General features: G+C 45.8%; 1 protein-coding gene across 1 annotated transcript in view; it reads left to right on the forward strand.

Annotated features, from left to right (window-relative positions):
* LOC149431275 (nephrocystin-4-like) overlaps positions 1–16205 on the forward strand; it is a gene marked incomplete at both ends in the record, with an annotated part of 178425 nt that overhangs the window by 38796 nt on the left and 123424 nt on the right. The window contains 2 exons of the mRNA XM_089665727.1: positions 4327–4509; positions 10018–10153. Coding sequence (XP_089521853.1) covers positions 4327–4509; positions 10018–10153 — 319 coding nt within the window. The remainder of the gene's footprint in view (positions 1–4326; positions 4510–10017; positions 10154–16205) is intronic.

Raw genomic sequence — 16205 nt, forward strand, 5'->3', positions numbered from 1 at the left:
GAACATCCGTTTCTCACTCTCCATTGTGACGAATAGAGACAGAAGTGACAATGATTTTGTCCATTCAACTTTCAGAGCTTTGAAGGGCGGGGGAGACATTAGGGGGGGCTGATGTCCCTGTAAAGAGTACCTGTCACTGCCCGCAGCTATCACATAGGGCAGGGGTGGGCAACTGTGGCCCTCCAGCTGTTGTAGAACTACAAGTCCTATGAGGCATTGCAAAACTGTCAGTTACAAGCATGACTCCCAAAGGCAGAGGCATGATGGGACTTGTAGTTCACTAACAGCTTGTTGGCCCCCTTGTGATAGCAATAAGTTAAATTAAAAAAAAAAACAAGAAAAAAGTAAAATAAATAAATTTAGATGAAATCAATAAAAGAAGTAAAAAAAGAAATTAAAAGCACCCCCCCCCTTGCGTGTACACACAAATGCAAACGTGTGCATAGCTCCAGCACACATATGTAAACAGTGATCGCGCCTTACATGTGAGGTGTCACTGCAAGCATCGCAGTGAGAGTAATAATTCCAGGGTCATAATTCATTATTATCTCTAAACTGATAACCTGTAAAAAATGTTAAATGTTTAAAAACTTTAGGCATTTCTAGAGTGCACACAATTTTGAGTCTTGACATGTTTGGTATCTATTTGCGCGACACAATCTCATCTTTTATATTCTACCAAAAAAAAAATAGGTATTGTATTGTATGACATAAAAAAATGCAACAGCCACCATTTTATTTTCAAGGGCCTCTGATTTAAAAAAAAAATCTATCATGTTTGGGGGTTCTAATTAATTTTCTAGCAAAAAATTCTTATTTTAACGTGTGTGAAAATTTTTAAAATTGCCCCGGAGAGCGAGTGGTTAATGTAAAAATTTGACAGAGATTCTAAGCTTTCTTTGTTCTATAAAACAAAAAAAAAATAAAGTTTTGGCCGGAGCTGGGATTCCACAATATCTTGATGGCTAATCTGACCCTTTAAAGGATAACTACACGTTCGTGGGGAAAAAAATAGAAAAAATAGCTAAATAAATAAATAATAAATACACACGGCTTAAAAAAATGAAAGGAAGACTTTGAAAACCCATCAGATCTCAATGGGGAAAAATCTCCTGCTGGATCTCTATACTGACATGGACGGGGTGATGGGTGAGGAATGTAAGGATGCCCCATCGATTGGTGGAAATGAAAATGATCGACCTACAGAGGACTGAATTCAAAGACACCCCGAAAATCAAAGGGAAAAAATGATGCAGCAGGAGAGTCCATTGTGCTGAAATGTCATTGCAGCAACTCAGAATGGCCCTCAGTAGCCTGTATGGCCCCCACGTGCTTGTATGCATTTATTTTATTCAGGTACTTATATAGCTCCGTCAATTTACGCAGCGCTCTACATATATATATTGTACATACACGTCAGTCCCTGACCCTCAAGGGGCGTACAATCTAAGGTCCTCAACTCACATTCATACATACACATACTAGGGACAATTTAGACAGGAGCTAATTAACCTACCAGCATGTGTTTGGAGAGTGGGAGGAAACCGGAGTACCCGGAGGAAACCCACACAGGCACAGGGAGAACCTGCAAACTCCAGGCAGGTGGTGCCATTGCTGGGATTCAAACCAACAACCTGAGTACTGCCAGGTGTAAGTGCTAACCATTTAGCCGCTGTGCTGCCCAACGTCGGGGGAGGCTCCTAATGAGACGACGGATGGTGTCCTGGAGGATTTCCTCCCAGATCTGGACCAGGACATCACTAAGCTCCTGGACAGTCTGGGGTGCAATATATATATATATATATATATATATAAAGAAAATTGGATTGCTGCACATAAAAATATCTATCTATCTATCTATCTATCTATTATCTATCTATCATCTATCTATCTATTATCTATCTATCTATCTATCTATCTATCTATCTATCTATCTATCTATTATCTATCTATTATCTATCTATCTATCTATCTATCTATCTATCTATCTATCTATCTATCTATCTATTATCTATCTATCTATTATCTATCTATTATCTATCTATCTATCTATCTATCTATCTATTATCTATTATCTATCTATCTATTTATCTATCTATCTATCTATATATTATCTATCTATCTATCTATCTATCTATCTATCTATCTATCTATCTATCTATCTATTATCTATCTATCTATTATCTATCTATCTATCTATCTATCTATCTATTATCTATTATCTATCTATCTATTTATCTATCTATCTATCTATATATTATCTATCTATCTATCTATCTATCTATTATCTATCTATCTATCTATCTATCTATTATCTATCTATCATCTATCTATCTATCTATTATCTATCTATCTATCTATCTATCTATCTATCTATCTATCTATCTATCTATCTATCTATCTATTATCTATCTATCATCTATCTATCTATCTATCTATCTATCTATCTATCTATCTATCTATCTATTATCTATCTATCTATCTATCTATTATTATCTATCTATCTATTATCTATTATCTATCTATTATCTATCTATTATCTATCTATCTATCTATCTATCTATCTATCTATTATCTATCTATCTATCTATCTATCTATCTATCTATCTATCTATTATCTATCTATCTATCTATCTATCTATTATCTATCTATCTATCTATCTATCTATCTATCTATCTATCTATCTATCTATCTATCTATCTATTATCTATCTATTGTCTATCTATCTATCTATTATCTATCTATCTATCTATCTATTATCTATCTATCTATTATCTATCTATCTATTATCTATCTATCTATCTATCTATTATCTATCTATCTATCTATCTATTATCTATCTATCTATCTATTATCTATCTATCTATTATCTATCTATCTATCTATCTATTATCTATCTATCTATCTATCTATCTATCTATCTATCTATCTATCTATCTATCCATTCAGTCGTATCCGACCCTTGGCGATTGCATGGACTGTCATTCGTAAGTGACTTTTTCCATGAATTCTCTTAGCAATAATTTTACAGGGTAGGTTGCCAGGTCTTTCCCCAACCCCCACCATGCAGGAGATCCCACATGACCAGGGATGAAACTAGGACAATTTAGACAGGAGCCAATTAACCTACCAGCATGTCTTTGGAGTGTGGGAGGAAACCCGAGTACCCGGAGGAAACCTACACGAACACAGGGAGAACATGCAAACTCCATGCAGGGGGTGCCATGGTTGGGAATTGGACCCAATTACTGCAAGGCAGAAGTGCTAACCACTAAGCCACTGTGCTGCCCAAATATATATATATTTATTTATTTACTACATGTACAAACTGCTACACAAGTCATATTGCAATTGAATGTTATTTTAAAAATTACTTTTCTTTTCCAATCGGCAGCCACTGTAATTTTCTGTAAAATGCAATATGGCAACCTGATGGTATAGGAACACCCCCCAGATATGTCATTTCCTACTTGTGTGATTGGCTCACTGATTTTCCCAGAAGTCTGTACTAAGATGCAACACAAATGTCATTTTTGGTGAGGTACTGCTAAAGGGAAATCACGTTCAAAGGGTTGCAGACCCCGCCACTTTCCTCATTAGAGCCCTGCAGGTGCAGCAGCTGATTGATAATTATAAAATCACTCGTATTCACTCAGCACATGGACACAGAGAAAGAAACAGCTATTTCTTCAGAATAACTAAAGGTACAAATCTTCAGAGTTTGTTATAATCCCTGCAATGTACAGAGATCACCGGGGGGGGGGGGGTTTCTTTTTCAACAAAAGTGGAGTTACTCTTTAAATTCTGTGTACAAAACAGATGACAGGGCAACACTAGGAAAGCAGAGTGCAGATCCTCAAGAGTAATCGTTTCCATTTATACGGCTCAATGCAAAACAAAATATTACCGGATGAGATCCAGCATATTCATTTCAGGAATGAAACGCCAGCATAACACATAACTAGCGACTATAATGAACAGCACTGCTGCTTTATCACCAATTATGCCGACATTGACGACACCCCCGACAGGCCGTCAGTGTAAGGAATTGTCCAAAATATCATTTAGGAATTTCCCGGGTGAAGTTGTTCCGTTTGTATTTTTAGCAGATACTCTGTAGCTGTCATCTGCCCAGAAAATTGCATAGAAGGAAAATAAATATTCTTTTAATTCCACATAAATTGTTGGGATTTGTGATGGATTTTATTTGAAATGAGGACAGTGCTGTAAGCCAGAGCCAGGGGCCGTGTGCTGACCTGTATTGTTGCCTTACTGCCCTGCTGAAAAGATATATATATATCATTTTTTTTTAATGTTTTATTTAGATTCCCTCGGCATTGGTTCTGTCTAATACGTCCTACATGAGGATGATACGCTGGGCCTCCTGGAACCCGTTTCTAAGTGCCGGGACAACAGAAGTGATTGTACCTCTCCAAGGTGGACCACCAGCCAATCCCAGTAATAATCTTGTCTACAAGATCCCCCCAACCAACATGAGCTCAGACGAGGTATCAGTGATGCAAAAAAAAAACATTTGGTTTTATATAAAATAATTGCTAGTATACTACAACAGATAATCCTGTGTTTTAATAAAGAGAACCAATCAGGAAAGGGTTGGATGTGAGGCGGTAAAAACTCTTTGGTGATCCGAATGGTGGAGTTGTCTAAGGATGGGTTGGCTCCTCCAACCTCCATAGAGAGCGGGCGGCCCTTGTAACCTGCTGGTGGGTATGTAGAGGGCTGGCATTCTCCAGCGTATCCTCCAACCTCCATAGAGAGCGTGCGGCCCTTGTAACTTGCTGGTGGGTATGTAGAGGGCTGGCATTCTCCAGCGTATCCTCCAACCTCCATAGAGAGTGGGCGGCCCTTGTAACCTGCTGGTGGGTATGTAGAGGGCTGGCATTCTCCAGCGTATCCTCCAACCTCCATAGAGAGTGGGCGGCCCTTGTAACCTGTTGGTGGGTATGTAGAGGGCTGGCATTCTCCAGCGTATCCTCCAACCTCCATAGAGAGCGTGCGGCCCTTGTAACCTGTTGGTGGGTATGTAGAGGGCTGGCATTCTCCAGCGTATCCTCCAACCTCCATAGAGAGCGGGCGGCCCTTGTAACCTGCTGGTGGGTATGTAGAGGGCTGGCATTCTCCAGCGTATCCTCCAACCTCCATAGAGAGCGGGCGGCCCTTGTAACCTGCTGGTGGGTATGTAGAGGGCTGGCATTCTCCAGCGTATCCTCCAACCTCCATAGAGAGTGGGCGGCCCTTGTAACCTGTTGGTGGGTATGTAGAGGGCTGGCATTCTCCAGCGTATCCTCCAACCTCCATAGAGAGCGTGCGGCCCTTGTAACCTGTTGGTGGGTATGTAGAGGGCTGGCATGCTCCAGCGTATCCTCCAACCTCCATAGAGAGCGTGCGGCCCTTGTAACCTGCTGGTGGGTATGTAGAGGGCTGGCATTCTCCAGCGTATCCTCCAACCTCCATAGAGAGCGTGCGGCCCTTGTAACCTGCTGGTGGGTATGTAGAGGGCTGGCATTCTCCAGCGTATCCTCCAACCTCCATAGAGAGCGGGCGGCCCTTGTAACCTGCTGGTGGGTATGTAGAGGGCTGGCATTCTCCAGCGTATCCTCTAACCTCCATAGAGAGCGTGCGGCCCTTGTAACCTGCTGGTGGGTATGTAGAGGGCTGGCATTCTCCAGCGTATCCTCCAACCTCCATAGAGAGCGTGCGGCCCTTCTAACCTGCTGGTGGGTAGGTAGAGGGCTGGCATTCTCCAGCGTATCCTCCAACCTCCATAGAGAGCGGGCGGCCCTTGTAACCTGCTGGTGGGTATGTAGAGGGCTGGCACTCTCCAGCGTATCCTCCAACCTCCATAGAGAGCTGGCGGCCCTTGTAACCTGCTGGTGGGTATGTAGAGGGCTGGCATTCTCCAGCGTATCCTCCAACCTCCATAGAGAGCTGGCGGCCCTTGTAACCTGCTGGTGGGTATGTAGAGGGCTGGCATTCTCCAGCGTATCCTCCAACCTCCATAGAGAGCTGGCAGCCCTTGTAACCTGCTGGTGGGTATGTAGAGGGCTGGCATTCTCCAGCGTATCCTCCAACCTCCATAGAGAGCTGGCGGCCCTTGTAACCTGCTGGTGGGTATGTAGAGGGCTGGCATTCTCCAGCGTATCCTCCAACCTCCATAGAGAGCTGGCGGCCCTTGTAACTTGCTGGTGGGTATGTAGAGGGCTGGCATTCTCCAGCGTATTTTCCAACCTCCATAGAGAGCTGGCGGCCCTTGTAACCTGCTGGTGGGTATGTAGAGAGCTGGCATTCTCCAGCGTATTCTCCAACCTCCATAGAGAGCGGGTGGCCTTGTGCATCTCTTCTCCTCTGACAGGGATACTGAGGATTCCCGCCCTCTTTTTTCAGCCAGACTAACTATGTAACTATGTAATAATGCAGCAAGAAGCCCATTGGTCAGCAATAGAAACCCAACTGGAGTACTACATGAATCACTTTTCTTCCAGGACCATTTTTGTACACATTGGTAAACATTACTATGTAACAACTGGTTAGGTTGAGTTTCCCCAGATGGGTGGAGCCATGTGGCCTTCCATAGGATGCAGGTGGAGAAAAAAGCCCTGTCTTCATGCGGTTTGAAGAAGGTCGCTCTCAAAACCATGGGGATTCCAATTCTGGATCCTCTGGGGCCGGGGTCTCCAAACTTTCTAAGGAAAGGGACAGTTTACTGTCCTTCAGGCTTTAAGGGGGCCGGTCTGTGTCCAGTGGGAGTAGAAAATGTCCCAGGATCAATGCCCCATCATTGGTTCTAATGGTAGAAATAGAGCTCTATTGTTGGTATCAGTGGGAGGAATAGTGCCCCATTGATGGTGTCATTAGGGGGAATGGCGTCCCAAGGGCCAGACAAAGGCAAGCAAAGGCCAACATCTGGCCTCCAGACTGCAGTTTGGACACCACTGATCTAGGGGTAGGTATTGAAATGGTAGGGTGTGAGGAGGTGTGTGTAAGGATGTGTAGGAGTCACTGTGTTGGACTAACATCAAACAGCTTAATTTCACCCAAATAAAGCAGTTTGTAAAAAATTACTTACAACTGGTTAGGTTGCGGTGCCCCAGAACCACCCAACCTTCCATAAGAAACAGGTAGAGAGAAAATCCCCATCTCCATGTGGAGGGAAGAAGGTCGTTCTTGAAGCCATGGGGATCCCAATCCTGGATCCTCTAGGGCTTCTCATGTAGGTATTTAAATGGTAGGGTGTGGGGAGGTAAAAACTTACTGGTGATCCAAATGGCACAGGTGCCCGTGGTGGTTTGAATAAGGATGGGTCAGAGTCATCAGGTTGGACGAACGTCAAACAGCTTTTTTTGGGTGAAATATATCTCTATGATGTTCATCCAGCTTGATGACTCCAATACATTCTTAGACACACCACTCCAGACACCTGTACCATTTGGACCACCAACAGTTTTTTTTTTTTCACCTCCTCACATTATACCAGTTCAATACCTACCTGAGAACCCCTAGAGAGGATCATATCTCTTCGAGAGTGACCTTCTTCAATCTGCGTGGAGATGAGGCTTTTTTTCCTCCACATCCATCCTATGGAAGGTTGTGTGGTTTCACCCATCTAGGTCACCGCAACCTAACCAGTTGTAAGCCGTTTTTTTTTACTTTTCCTCTAATCATAATGGATACCTCAGGCCAGAGGAGCCTCGTTAAGTGTCAGCGTTCAAGCAGAAGATTAGGCAGCTGCGACCCATCTGTTCTGACAGGGATCATACTGTACAGTCAGAAAATATTTTCTCACAGTTAAATCTCCGCATTTATAACAATCCAATAGTCGAGATTAGAAATACTAACCGGTAACAGGTTCTCTTTAACTGCAGTGTCATTTATCAGCTCCACCCTAATGGGTCCTGATAGGAAAATTGACTCTTCATGGCCGGATGAAGACACGTAGGCTTTTGCAAGGGCCGTCTTAGTAGCATCATGGGCCCCTGGGTGAAGTAATGGACGTTGGTAGAGGCAGAAGGGCACAGTACAGGGGGAATCAGGGGGGCACAATACAGGGGGAATCGGGGGGCACAATACAGGGGGAATCGGGGGGCACAGTACAGGGGGAATCGGGGGGGCACAGTACAGGGGGGATTAGGGGGGCACAGTACAGGGGGAATCAAGAGAGCACAGTACAGAGGGAACCAGGGGGGCACAGTACAGGGGGAATCAAGAGAGCACAGTACAGAGGGAACCAGGGGGGCACAGTACAGGGGGAACCAGGGGGGCACAGTACAGGGGGAATCAGGGGGGCACAGTACAGGGGGAATCAGGGGGGCACAGTACAGAGGGAACCAGGGGGCACAGTACAGGGGGAATCAGGGGCACAATGCTGGGATCAGGAAGGTACAGTACAGGGGGAGGCAGGAGGGCACAGTACAGGGGGAGTCAGGAGGACACAGTACAGGGGGAGTCAGGAGGGCACAGTACAGGGGGAATCGGGGGCACAGTACAGGGGGAATCAGGGGGGTACAGTACAGGGGGAATCAGGGGGGCACAGTACAGTGGGAATCAGGGGGGTACAGTACAGGGGGAATCAAGGGGGCACAGTACAGGGGGAACCAGGGGAGCACAGTACAGGGGGAATCAGGGGGGCACAATACTGGGATCAGGAAGGTACAGTTCAGGGGGGAGTCAGGAGGGCACAGTACAGGGGGGAGTCAGGAGGACACAGTACAGGGGGGATCAGGAGGGCACAGTACAGGGGGAGTCAGGAGGGCACAGTACAGGGGGGAGTCAGGAGGGCACAGTACAGGGGAGTCAGGAGGGCACAGTACAGGGGGAGGCAGGAGGGCACAATACAGGGGGAATCAGGAGGGCACAGTACAGGGGGAACCAGGGAGGCACAGTACAGGGGGAACCAGGGGGCACAGTACAGGGGGAATCAGGGGGCACAGTACAGGGGGAATCAGGGGGGCACAGTACAGGGGGAACCAGGGGGGCACAGTACAGGGGGAGTCAGGAGGGCACAGTACAGGGGGAATCAGGGGGCACAGTACAGGGGGAATCAGGGGGGCACAGTACAGGGGGAACCAGGGGGGCACAGTACAGGGGGAATCAGGGGGCACAATACTGGGATCAGGAAGGAACAGTCCAGGTTCTGGGAGACGCTGCCCAGACCATCCAAGGACAGCTTAGTAAAAAGTGTGACTGTCCCGGCAAATTCAAGACATTTGGCAAGCATGATGTAATTAAAGATTATCATGGGGCCCTCATGCACCTGGGGCCCCTGGGCAGTGCCCTAGGATGTCCATGCATTAAGACTAGCTTCCATAAATGGAAGTTGAATGAAAATTTAATGACTACATTAGTGATGCACACATGGAGAGAAGCTAAAGATCATTGGACGGTTAGGTCTCTTTCAGACAGGCACCAGTTGCTTTTCACCCCCTGAAAAGCAATCTGCGGTGGATCATATTTCAGAGGGCAGTATAGCAGCGGTGCTACTGCCAACTCCTGATGCCTGTTTTTTTTTTACTTTTCAAATGGCAATTTTACATTGCAGGACCATGCCACAGCATGTAAGGGACAAGACCTGTAAGTGTCAGGCTGTAATGTTAGGATTTGAGTTGGACGTGGGAAGGGTGTGTGTGTGTGGTTGGGGGGGATAAAAGTGCGGCTCAGCTACTTGTTTTTTCTGGCCCCCATGTGAAAGAGCTTGTAGGTCTTGTTTACACTTGTGGTTGGGGAGGCGGTAAAAACTTATACCTTCCCAACCTATGCCTTCTAAGCTGCAGAGAGGGTGTACATGTGCCACAGGCCCAATGCAACAAAAAATGATCCCCGCCAGCTGAACGCGACCCATTCAACTGAATCGGGGTGCCCTGCAACCCCCTCCCCGAATGTCTTCAGAAGAGCGATCTATTGAAGGATTGCTCTTCAGTATAAACTAGCCCTTTGCGTACTCATCGCAGTGCTATGGTAGTAGCCCGCCTCTTCCTAACCGTTTCCTTTTGTCCAATCAGGTGCAGCAAGTAGAAGGCGGTACATTGTTCTGTAACGTTAGTTTGCGGTCAGACCGTCAGCTTGGGGACAACGATTCTGTGGTCAGCGCGTCCCAAGAGCTCGTCCAGTCCAAGAAGAAAGTTACTCCGGGGAACGGTAAGTGGGCTTTGTTTTATATGTTCGGTAAAAGCCGACCTCCAGACAAGTGAACTGCGTCATACAGATAAACTACATCTATCAGGGCTGTGTTACCTGCCTACGTATTTGTAGTACTGTCTGTCCAGTTCTGAGATTTGCACAGCTCTGCCACACAACACGTGATTATTATTATTTATTATTATACAGGATTTATGGCGCCAACAATTTGTATCTTTTATGACCAGCCAGTCACACTGGGTATCCTTATCGCGTCATTTCATGTTCTGATTGTGATGCTTTATTATGACTCTGTATGATGTATTGTTTTGTATGTCTTTGTGTTATCACCTTTATTGACAAATAACATTTGTACTTTTTTAATACTTCTAGTACTTTCTAAGCTCTTAAAGTCCCAGTGTCGGGGGGCGGGGGTCTCTCCTCTTTCCAATTATTATTATTATACAGGATTTATGGCGCCAACAGTTTGCTCAGCGCTTTACAATATAACGGGAGACAATACAGCAACAATACAGTTCAATACAAGAGGGATAGGAGGGCCCTGATCCTGGGAGCTTACAATCTAAGAGGGAGGGGCTGGTGGTACAAAAGTTAATAACTGTGGGGGATGGACTGGTAGGAGGAGTAGAAGAGTCCATTATTAGCTGAAGGGGGGGATAGGCTTCCCTGAGGAGATCGGTTTTCAGAGTTTGCCTAAAAGTGGGCAGAGTAGGCGATAGTCTGATAGATTGGGGTAGAGAGTTCCAGAGGATGGGAGAGGCTCTGGAGAAGTCCTGGAGGTGAGCATGGGAGGAGGAGACAAGGGAGCTAGAGAGTAGGAGGTCGTGGGAGTAGAGAGGACGGTTTGGGTGATATTTGGAGACAAGATTGGTGATGTAATTTGGGGCGGAGTTATAAATGGCTTTATATGTTATTGTTAATATGCCTAATTTTATTTGTTGGGCAATGGGAAGCCAGTGGAGGGATTGGCAGAGAGGGGTGGAGGACACTGAATGGAGGCCAGTGGAGGGATTGGCAGAGAGGGGTGGAGGACACTGAGTGGAGGTCAGTGGAGGGATTGGCAGAGAGGGGTGGAGGACACTGAATGGAGGCCAGTGGAAGGATTGGCAGAGAGGGGTGGAGGACACTGAGTGGAGGCCAGTGGAGGGATTGGCAGAGAGGGGTGGAGGACACTGAATGGAGGCAAGTGGAGGGATTGGCAGAGAGGGGTGGAGGACACTGAATGGAGGCCAGTGGAAGGATTGGCAGAGAGGGGTGGAGGACACTGAATGGAGGCCAGTGGAAGGATTGGCAGAGAGGGGTGGAGGACACTGAATGGAGGCCAGTGGAAGGATTGGCAGAGAGGGGTGGAGGACACTGAATGGAGGCCAGTGGAGGGATTGGCAGAGAGGGGTGGAGGACACTGAATGGAGGCAAGTGGAGGGATTGGTAGAGAGGGGTGGAGGACACTGAATGGAGGCCAGTGGAAGGATTGGCAGAGAGGGGTGGAGGACGCTGAGTTGAGGCCAGTGGAGGGATTGGCAGAGAAGGGTGGAGGACACTGAGTGGAAGCCAGTGGAGGGATTGGCAGAGAGGGGTGGAGGACGCTGAGTTGAGGCCAGTGGAGGGATTGGAAGAGAGGGGTGGAGGACACTGAATGGAGGCCAGTGGAGGGATTGGCAAAGAGGGGTGGAGGACACTGAATGGAGGCCAGTGGAGGGATTGGCAGAGAGGGGTGGCTGTACTGTCCTGACATTTGGGGGGATCTGTACTGTCCTGACATTTGGGGGATATCTGTACTGTTCTGACATTTGGGGGATATCTGTACCGTCCTGACATTTGGGGGGATATCTGTACTGTTCTGACATTTGGGGGATATCTGTACCGTCCTGACATTTGGGGGATATCTGTACCGTCTTGACATTTGGGGGATATCTGTACTGTCCTGACATTCTTGGACCTCAAGAAATTAGATTGGCTGTCAGTACTTCAGGATTGATCAATATTCAGATCTATACCATAACTCTATAACTGAACTCTATAACTTTCCTACAAGCTAAAAAATACACCCTAATTTGGGTTATGTTCACCAAAGACATGTAGCAGAATACATCTCGGCCTAAATTTATGAAGAACAATTATTTATTTGCAAACTTTTATAACAGAAACAAAGAAAAACGTGTTTTTTTTTTCAAAATTTTCAGTATTTTTATGTTAATTTAGCAAAAAATAAAAACCCCAGCGGTGATTAAATACCAACAAAAGAAAGCTCTAGTTGTGTGAAGAAAATGATAAAATTTTAGTTTGGGTACAATGTTGTATGACCGCGCAATTGTCATTCAAAGTGTGAGAGCGCTGAGACCTGAAAAATGGCCTGGGGAGGAAGGGGGTAAAAGTGCCCGGTATGGAAATGGTTAAAAGATATCATCAGGAGACCTTCCAAAATGCTCAGAATGCACTGAAAAATTGTAAACAATGAACTATTTCAGACATTTTGAGAGGAATAGAGAGAGCAGAAGCAGAGAGAGCAGTATGTGTGGAGATGACCGGTCTTTTCTGGTTGTAGTCACTATGGACCCCATCATGAACATAATGCGGTGCGTTCTGACATTTTTTTCTTTCACGCGAATGGTGTGCCGGGTCCATTTGAATACATGGAAAACGCTTTGCATGCATTTCTGCTGATGAAAAAAGGTTCTGGACAGCATATGGACATGGAACAGTTTAAAAACGCTTCAAAACCAAACGCTGTTAACCACATTTACAAGCGTTTGGCGTTTGAAACGCCGATAAAATCTACTCCTGAGCGCAAGTTTGGTGCGTTCCAAACAACGACTGTAAACTCAACTGCCTGTAAACGATGATGTGTACACGGACACATAGGAGGACATTAGGGAGAGTTCAGGGGCTGCTGACAAAACGCAGAAAAGCTCCTCAACGTGCGTTTATCATCTGCAGTGTACATGAGGCCTAAGTGTAGACTGTTAAAATGTATTATAAAAGAAATGTGTCAACAGCAACTCACATTATGCTGATTAAAAATAGGCACATAAGAAGTCCAGGATATGTAGGGCGCTCTGGCAAAGGAGACCATGGGAATCCAGGTGGTGGTGGGGAGAAATGGGTAACCATCAAACGCTCCATCCCGGAGAGCCAAGATCGATCTCTCATGCTGTAGCCATGTCAGCTGCTGCCGCTCATCTCGGTCCCGGGAGCCGGCTGAGTATGGAAGGAAACTAGGAAGGAGGGCTGGAGCACTCATGTCATGCGTAATGATGTCATCGGGCATATTGTGACGTGTTTCTGAGCATGTGCCCTGAGGATGCTCCTTCTTCAACCATGTTTTTAATCAACATAACGTGAGTTGTTCTGATGGATCTGCGCATTCCCTGACAGGTACTAACAAGGAAGAGCTGGAAGAGCATTTTGCAACTAATTGGGTTAATTGGCAACAGGTCAGTAACATAACTGGGTATAAAAAGAGCATCTCAGAGAGTCAGAGTGTCTCAGAAGTAAAGATGGGCAGAGATTTACCAATCTGCAAAAAGTGTCTAAGCAATTGTCAAACAATTTTAGAATAATGTTCCCCAGTATAAAATTGCAAAGACTTCATCATCTACAATACATAATATCATCAAAAGATTCAGAGAATCTGGAGAATATTCTGTACAAGGGACAGGGCCGAAATGCAATATTGGATGGCGATGATCTTTGGGCCCTCAGACAGCACTGCATTGCAATCAGGCATAATTCTGTGATGGACATCACTGCATAGGCTCAGGAATGCTTCCATAAATCACTGTCTGCGAACGCAGCTCGCCGTGCCATCCATAAATGGAAGGAAAAATGCTGTCATGGAAAAAAGAAGCCATATCTGAACATGATCCAGAAACACCACCGTCTTCTCTGGGCCAAAGCTCATTTAAAATGGTCTGTTGCAAAGTGGAGAACTGTTCTGACAGTGATTTGTGAACGTAGCTTGCCGTGCCATCCATAAATGGAAGGTAAAACTCTGTCATGGAAAGAAGAAGCCATATCTGAACAGGATCCAGAAACACCACCGTCTTCTCTGGGTCAAAGCTCATTTAAAATGGTCTGTTGCAAAGTGGAGAACTGTTCTGACAGTGATTTGTGAACGTAGCTCGCCGTGCCATCCATAAATGGAAGGTAAAACTCTGTCATGGAAAGAAGAAGCCATATCTGAACAGGATCCAGAAACACCACCGTCTTCTCTGGGCCAAAGCTCATTTAAAATGGTCTGTTGCAAAGTGGAGAACTGTTCTGTGGTCAGACGAATCAAAATTTGACATTATTGGCAACTATGGACACAATGTCCTCTGGACTGAAGAAGAGAGGAACCTTCCGGCTTGTTATCAGCACTCTGTTCAAAAGCCCAACCTTTTTGGGATTTTTTGGGTTGTATGAGCCCTGATGAATGAAGTGAGTCTGAATCCCCAGAGCGTGTTGCCTTTTTTTTCTATCAATTATTTATTTAAAAATTATTCTGGACTGTATTAACATTGATTGTGTGCCCTTACTTAGTTCACAAGGCAGAGATGACCCCCCCCCCCTTCCCCAGGCAAACAACAACAGAACTGCACAAGCAACAAAGAAATATTTTATAGATAAGAATTGAGAACAGAGCTTGAAAACAGATTATTCATTTTTTCTGTGTGTAATTCTACCATTTACCATTTCACAATCTTGATCCGTTACCAATCTCTTCCTTCCTCCAGACAGGAGTTAATGGAGAGAGTTTAGAAGTTTGATAGCGACATTATTGAACAGATGGCGCTCCTTCATTTTAGACTGACCCGCGGTTCCCGTGTGCATTTGTCTAATTGATATGTCATGTCAGCTGGTGTATAGACAATTTATTGCTCTTGTAGCTTTCTGGAAACTTGTGAAAGTCAAATGCTACCGCAACTCATAAGAGCATCTTCACGGTATTATAGTTCTATAAAGGATAAGTATATGTTGGTAAAAATAAAAAATGCAAGCCTGCAAAAGGCTGCCTACGTGCTGCCAAACTATAAATATAAATGAGCCTTCGTCCCAGCAAAAAATCCTCCTCCCAATGCACTCCCTGTACAAGGTCTCTGCTGTATATACATCCACCTGATAGGAGGGCAGAAGGAGGAAGTTTGGGGGTGCCAGAACAGTATAGTCAAAAAAGTGCTGGGAATGTTTAGACTTGTACATGTAGTCAGGTGAAGGAAAACTTCAAACAAGCTCAATGCTCAGTGGCCACCCAACAGGAGCTCAATAGCTTTGGCAAGACAGCTCCCACACAGCTAAGCTTTCCTCAACGGCTGCCCAACAGGAACTCAATAGCTCTGGTGAGGCAACTCCTGCACAGTAAGGTATCCCTCAACGGCCATCCAGCAGGAACTCGATAGCTCTGGCGAGGTCAACCAATAGGGGCTCAATAGCTTTGGCGAAGCAGCTCCCACACAGCAAGCATTCCCTCTATGGCCACCTAACAGGAGCTCAATAGCTTTGGCGAGGCAACTCTGCACAGCAAGGTTTCCCTCAACGGCCACCCAACAGGAGCTCAATAGCTCTGTCAACTCGGCTCCAGCAGAGCAAGGTTTCCCTCAACGGCCACCCAACAGGAACTCAATAGCTTTGGCGAGGCAACTCCCACACAGTGAGGTATCCCTCAACGGCCACCCTAGAGGAGCTCAATCGCTCTCTCAACTTGGCTCCAGTAGAGCAAGGTTTCCCTCAGCAGCCACCCAACAGAAACCCAATAGCTCTGGCGAGGCAACTCCCACACAGTAAGGTATCCCTCAATGGCCATCCAGTGGGAACTCAATAGCTCTGGCGAGGCCAACCAATAGGTGCTCAATAGCTTTGCCGAAGCAGCTCCCACACAGCAAGCCTTCCCTCTACGGTCACCTATCAGGAGCTCAATAGCATTGGCGAGGCAACTCTGCACAGAAAGCTTTCCCTCAACGGCCACCCAACAGGAGCTCAATTGCTCTGTCAACTCGGCTCCAGCAGAGCAAGGTTTCCTTTAACGGCCACCCAACAGGAACTCAATAGCTTTGGCGAGGCAACTCCCACAGAG

The sequence above is a fragment of the Staurois parvus genome, unplaced genomic scaffold, assembly GCF_062004578.1.
Source record: "Staurois parvus isolate SC_StPar_1 unplaced genomic scaffold, SC_StPar_1.0 ptg002307l, whole genome shotgun sequence".
NCBI classification, from domain to species: Eukaryota; Metazoa; Chordata; class Amphibia; order Anura; family Ranidae; genus Staurois; species Staurois parvus.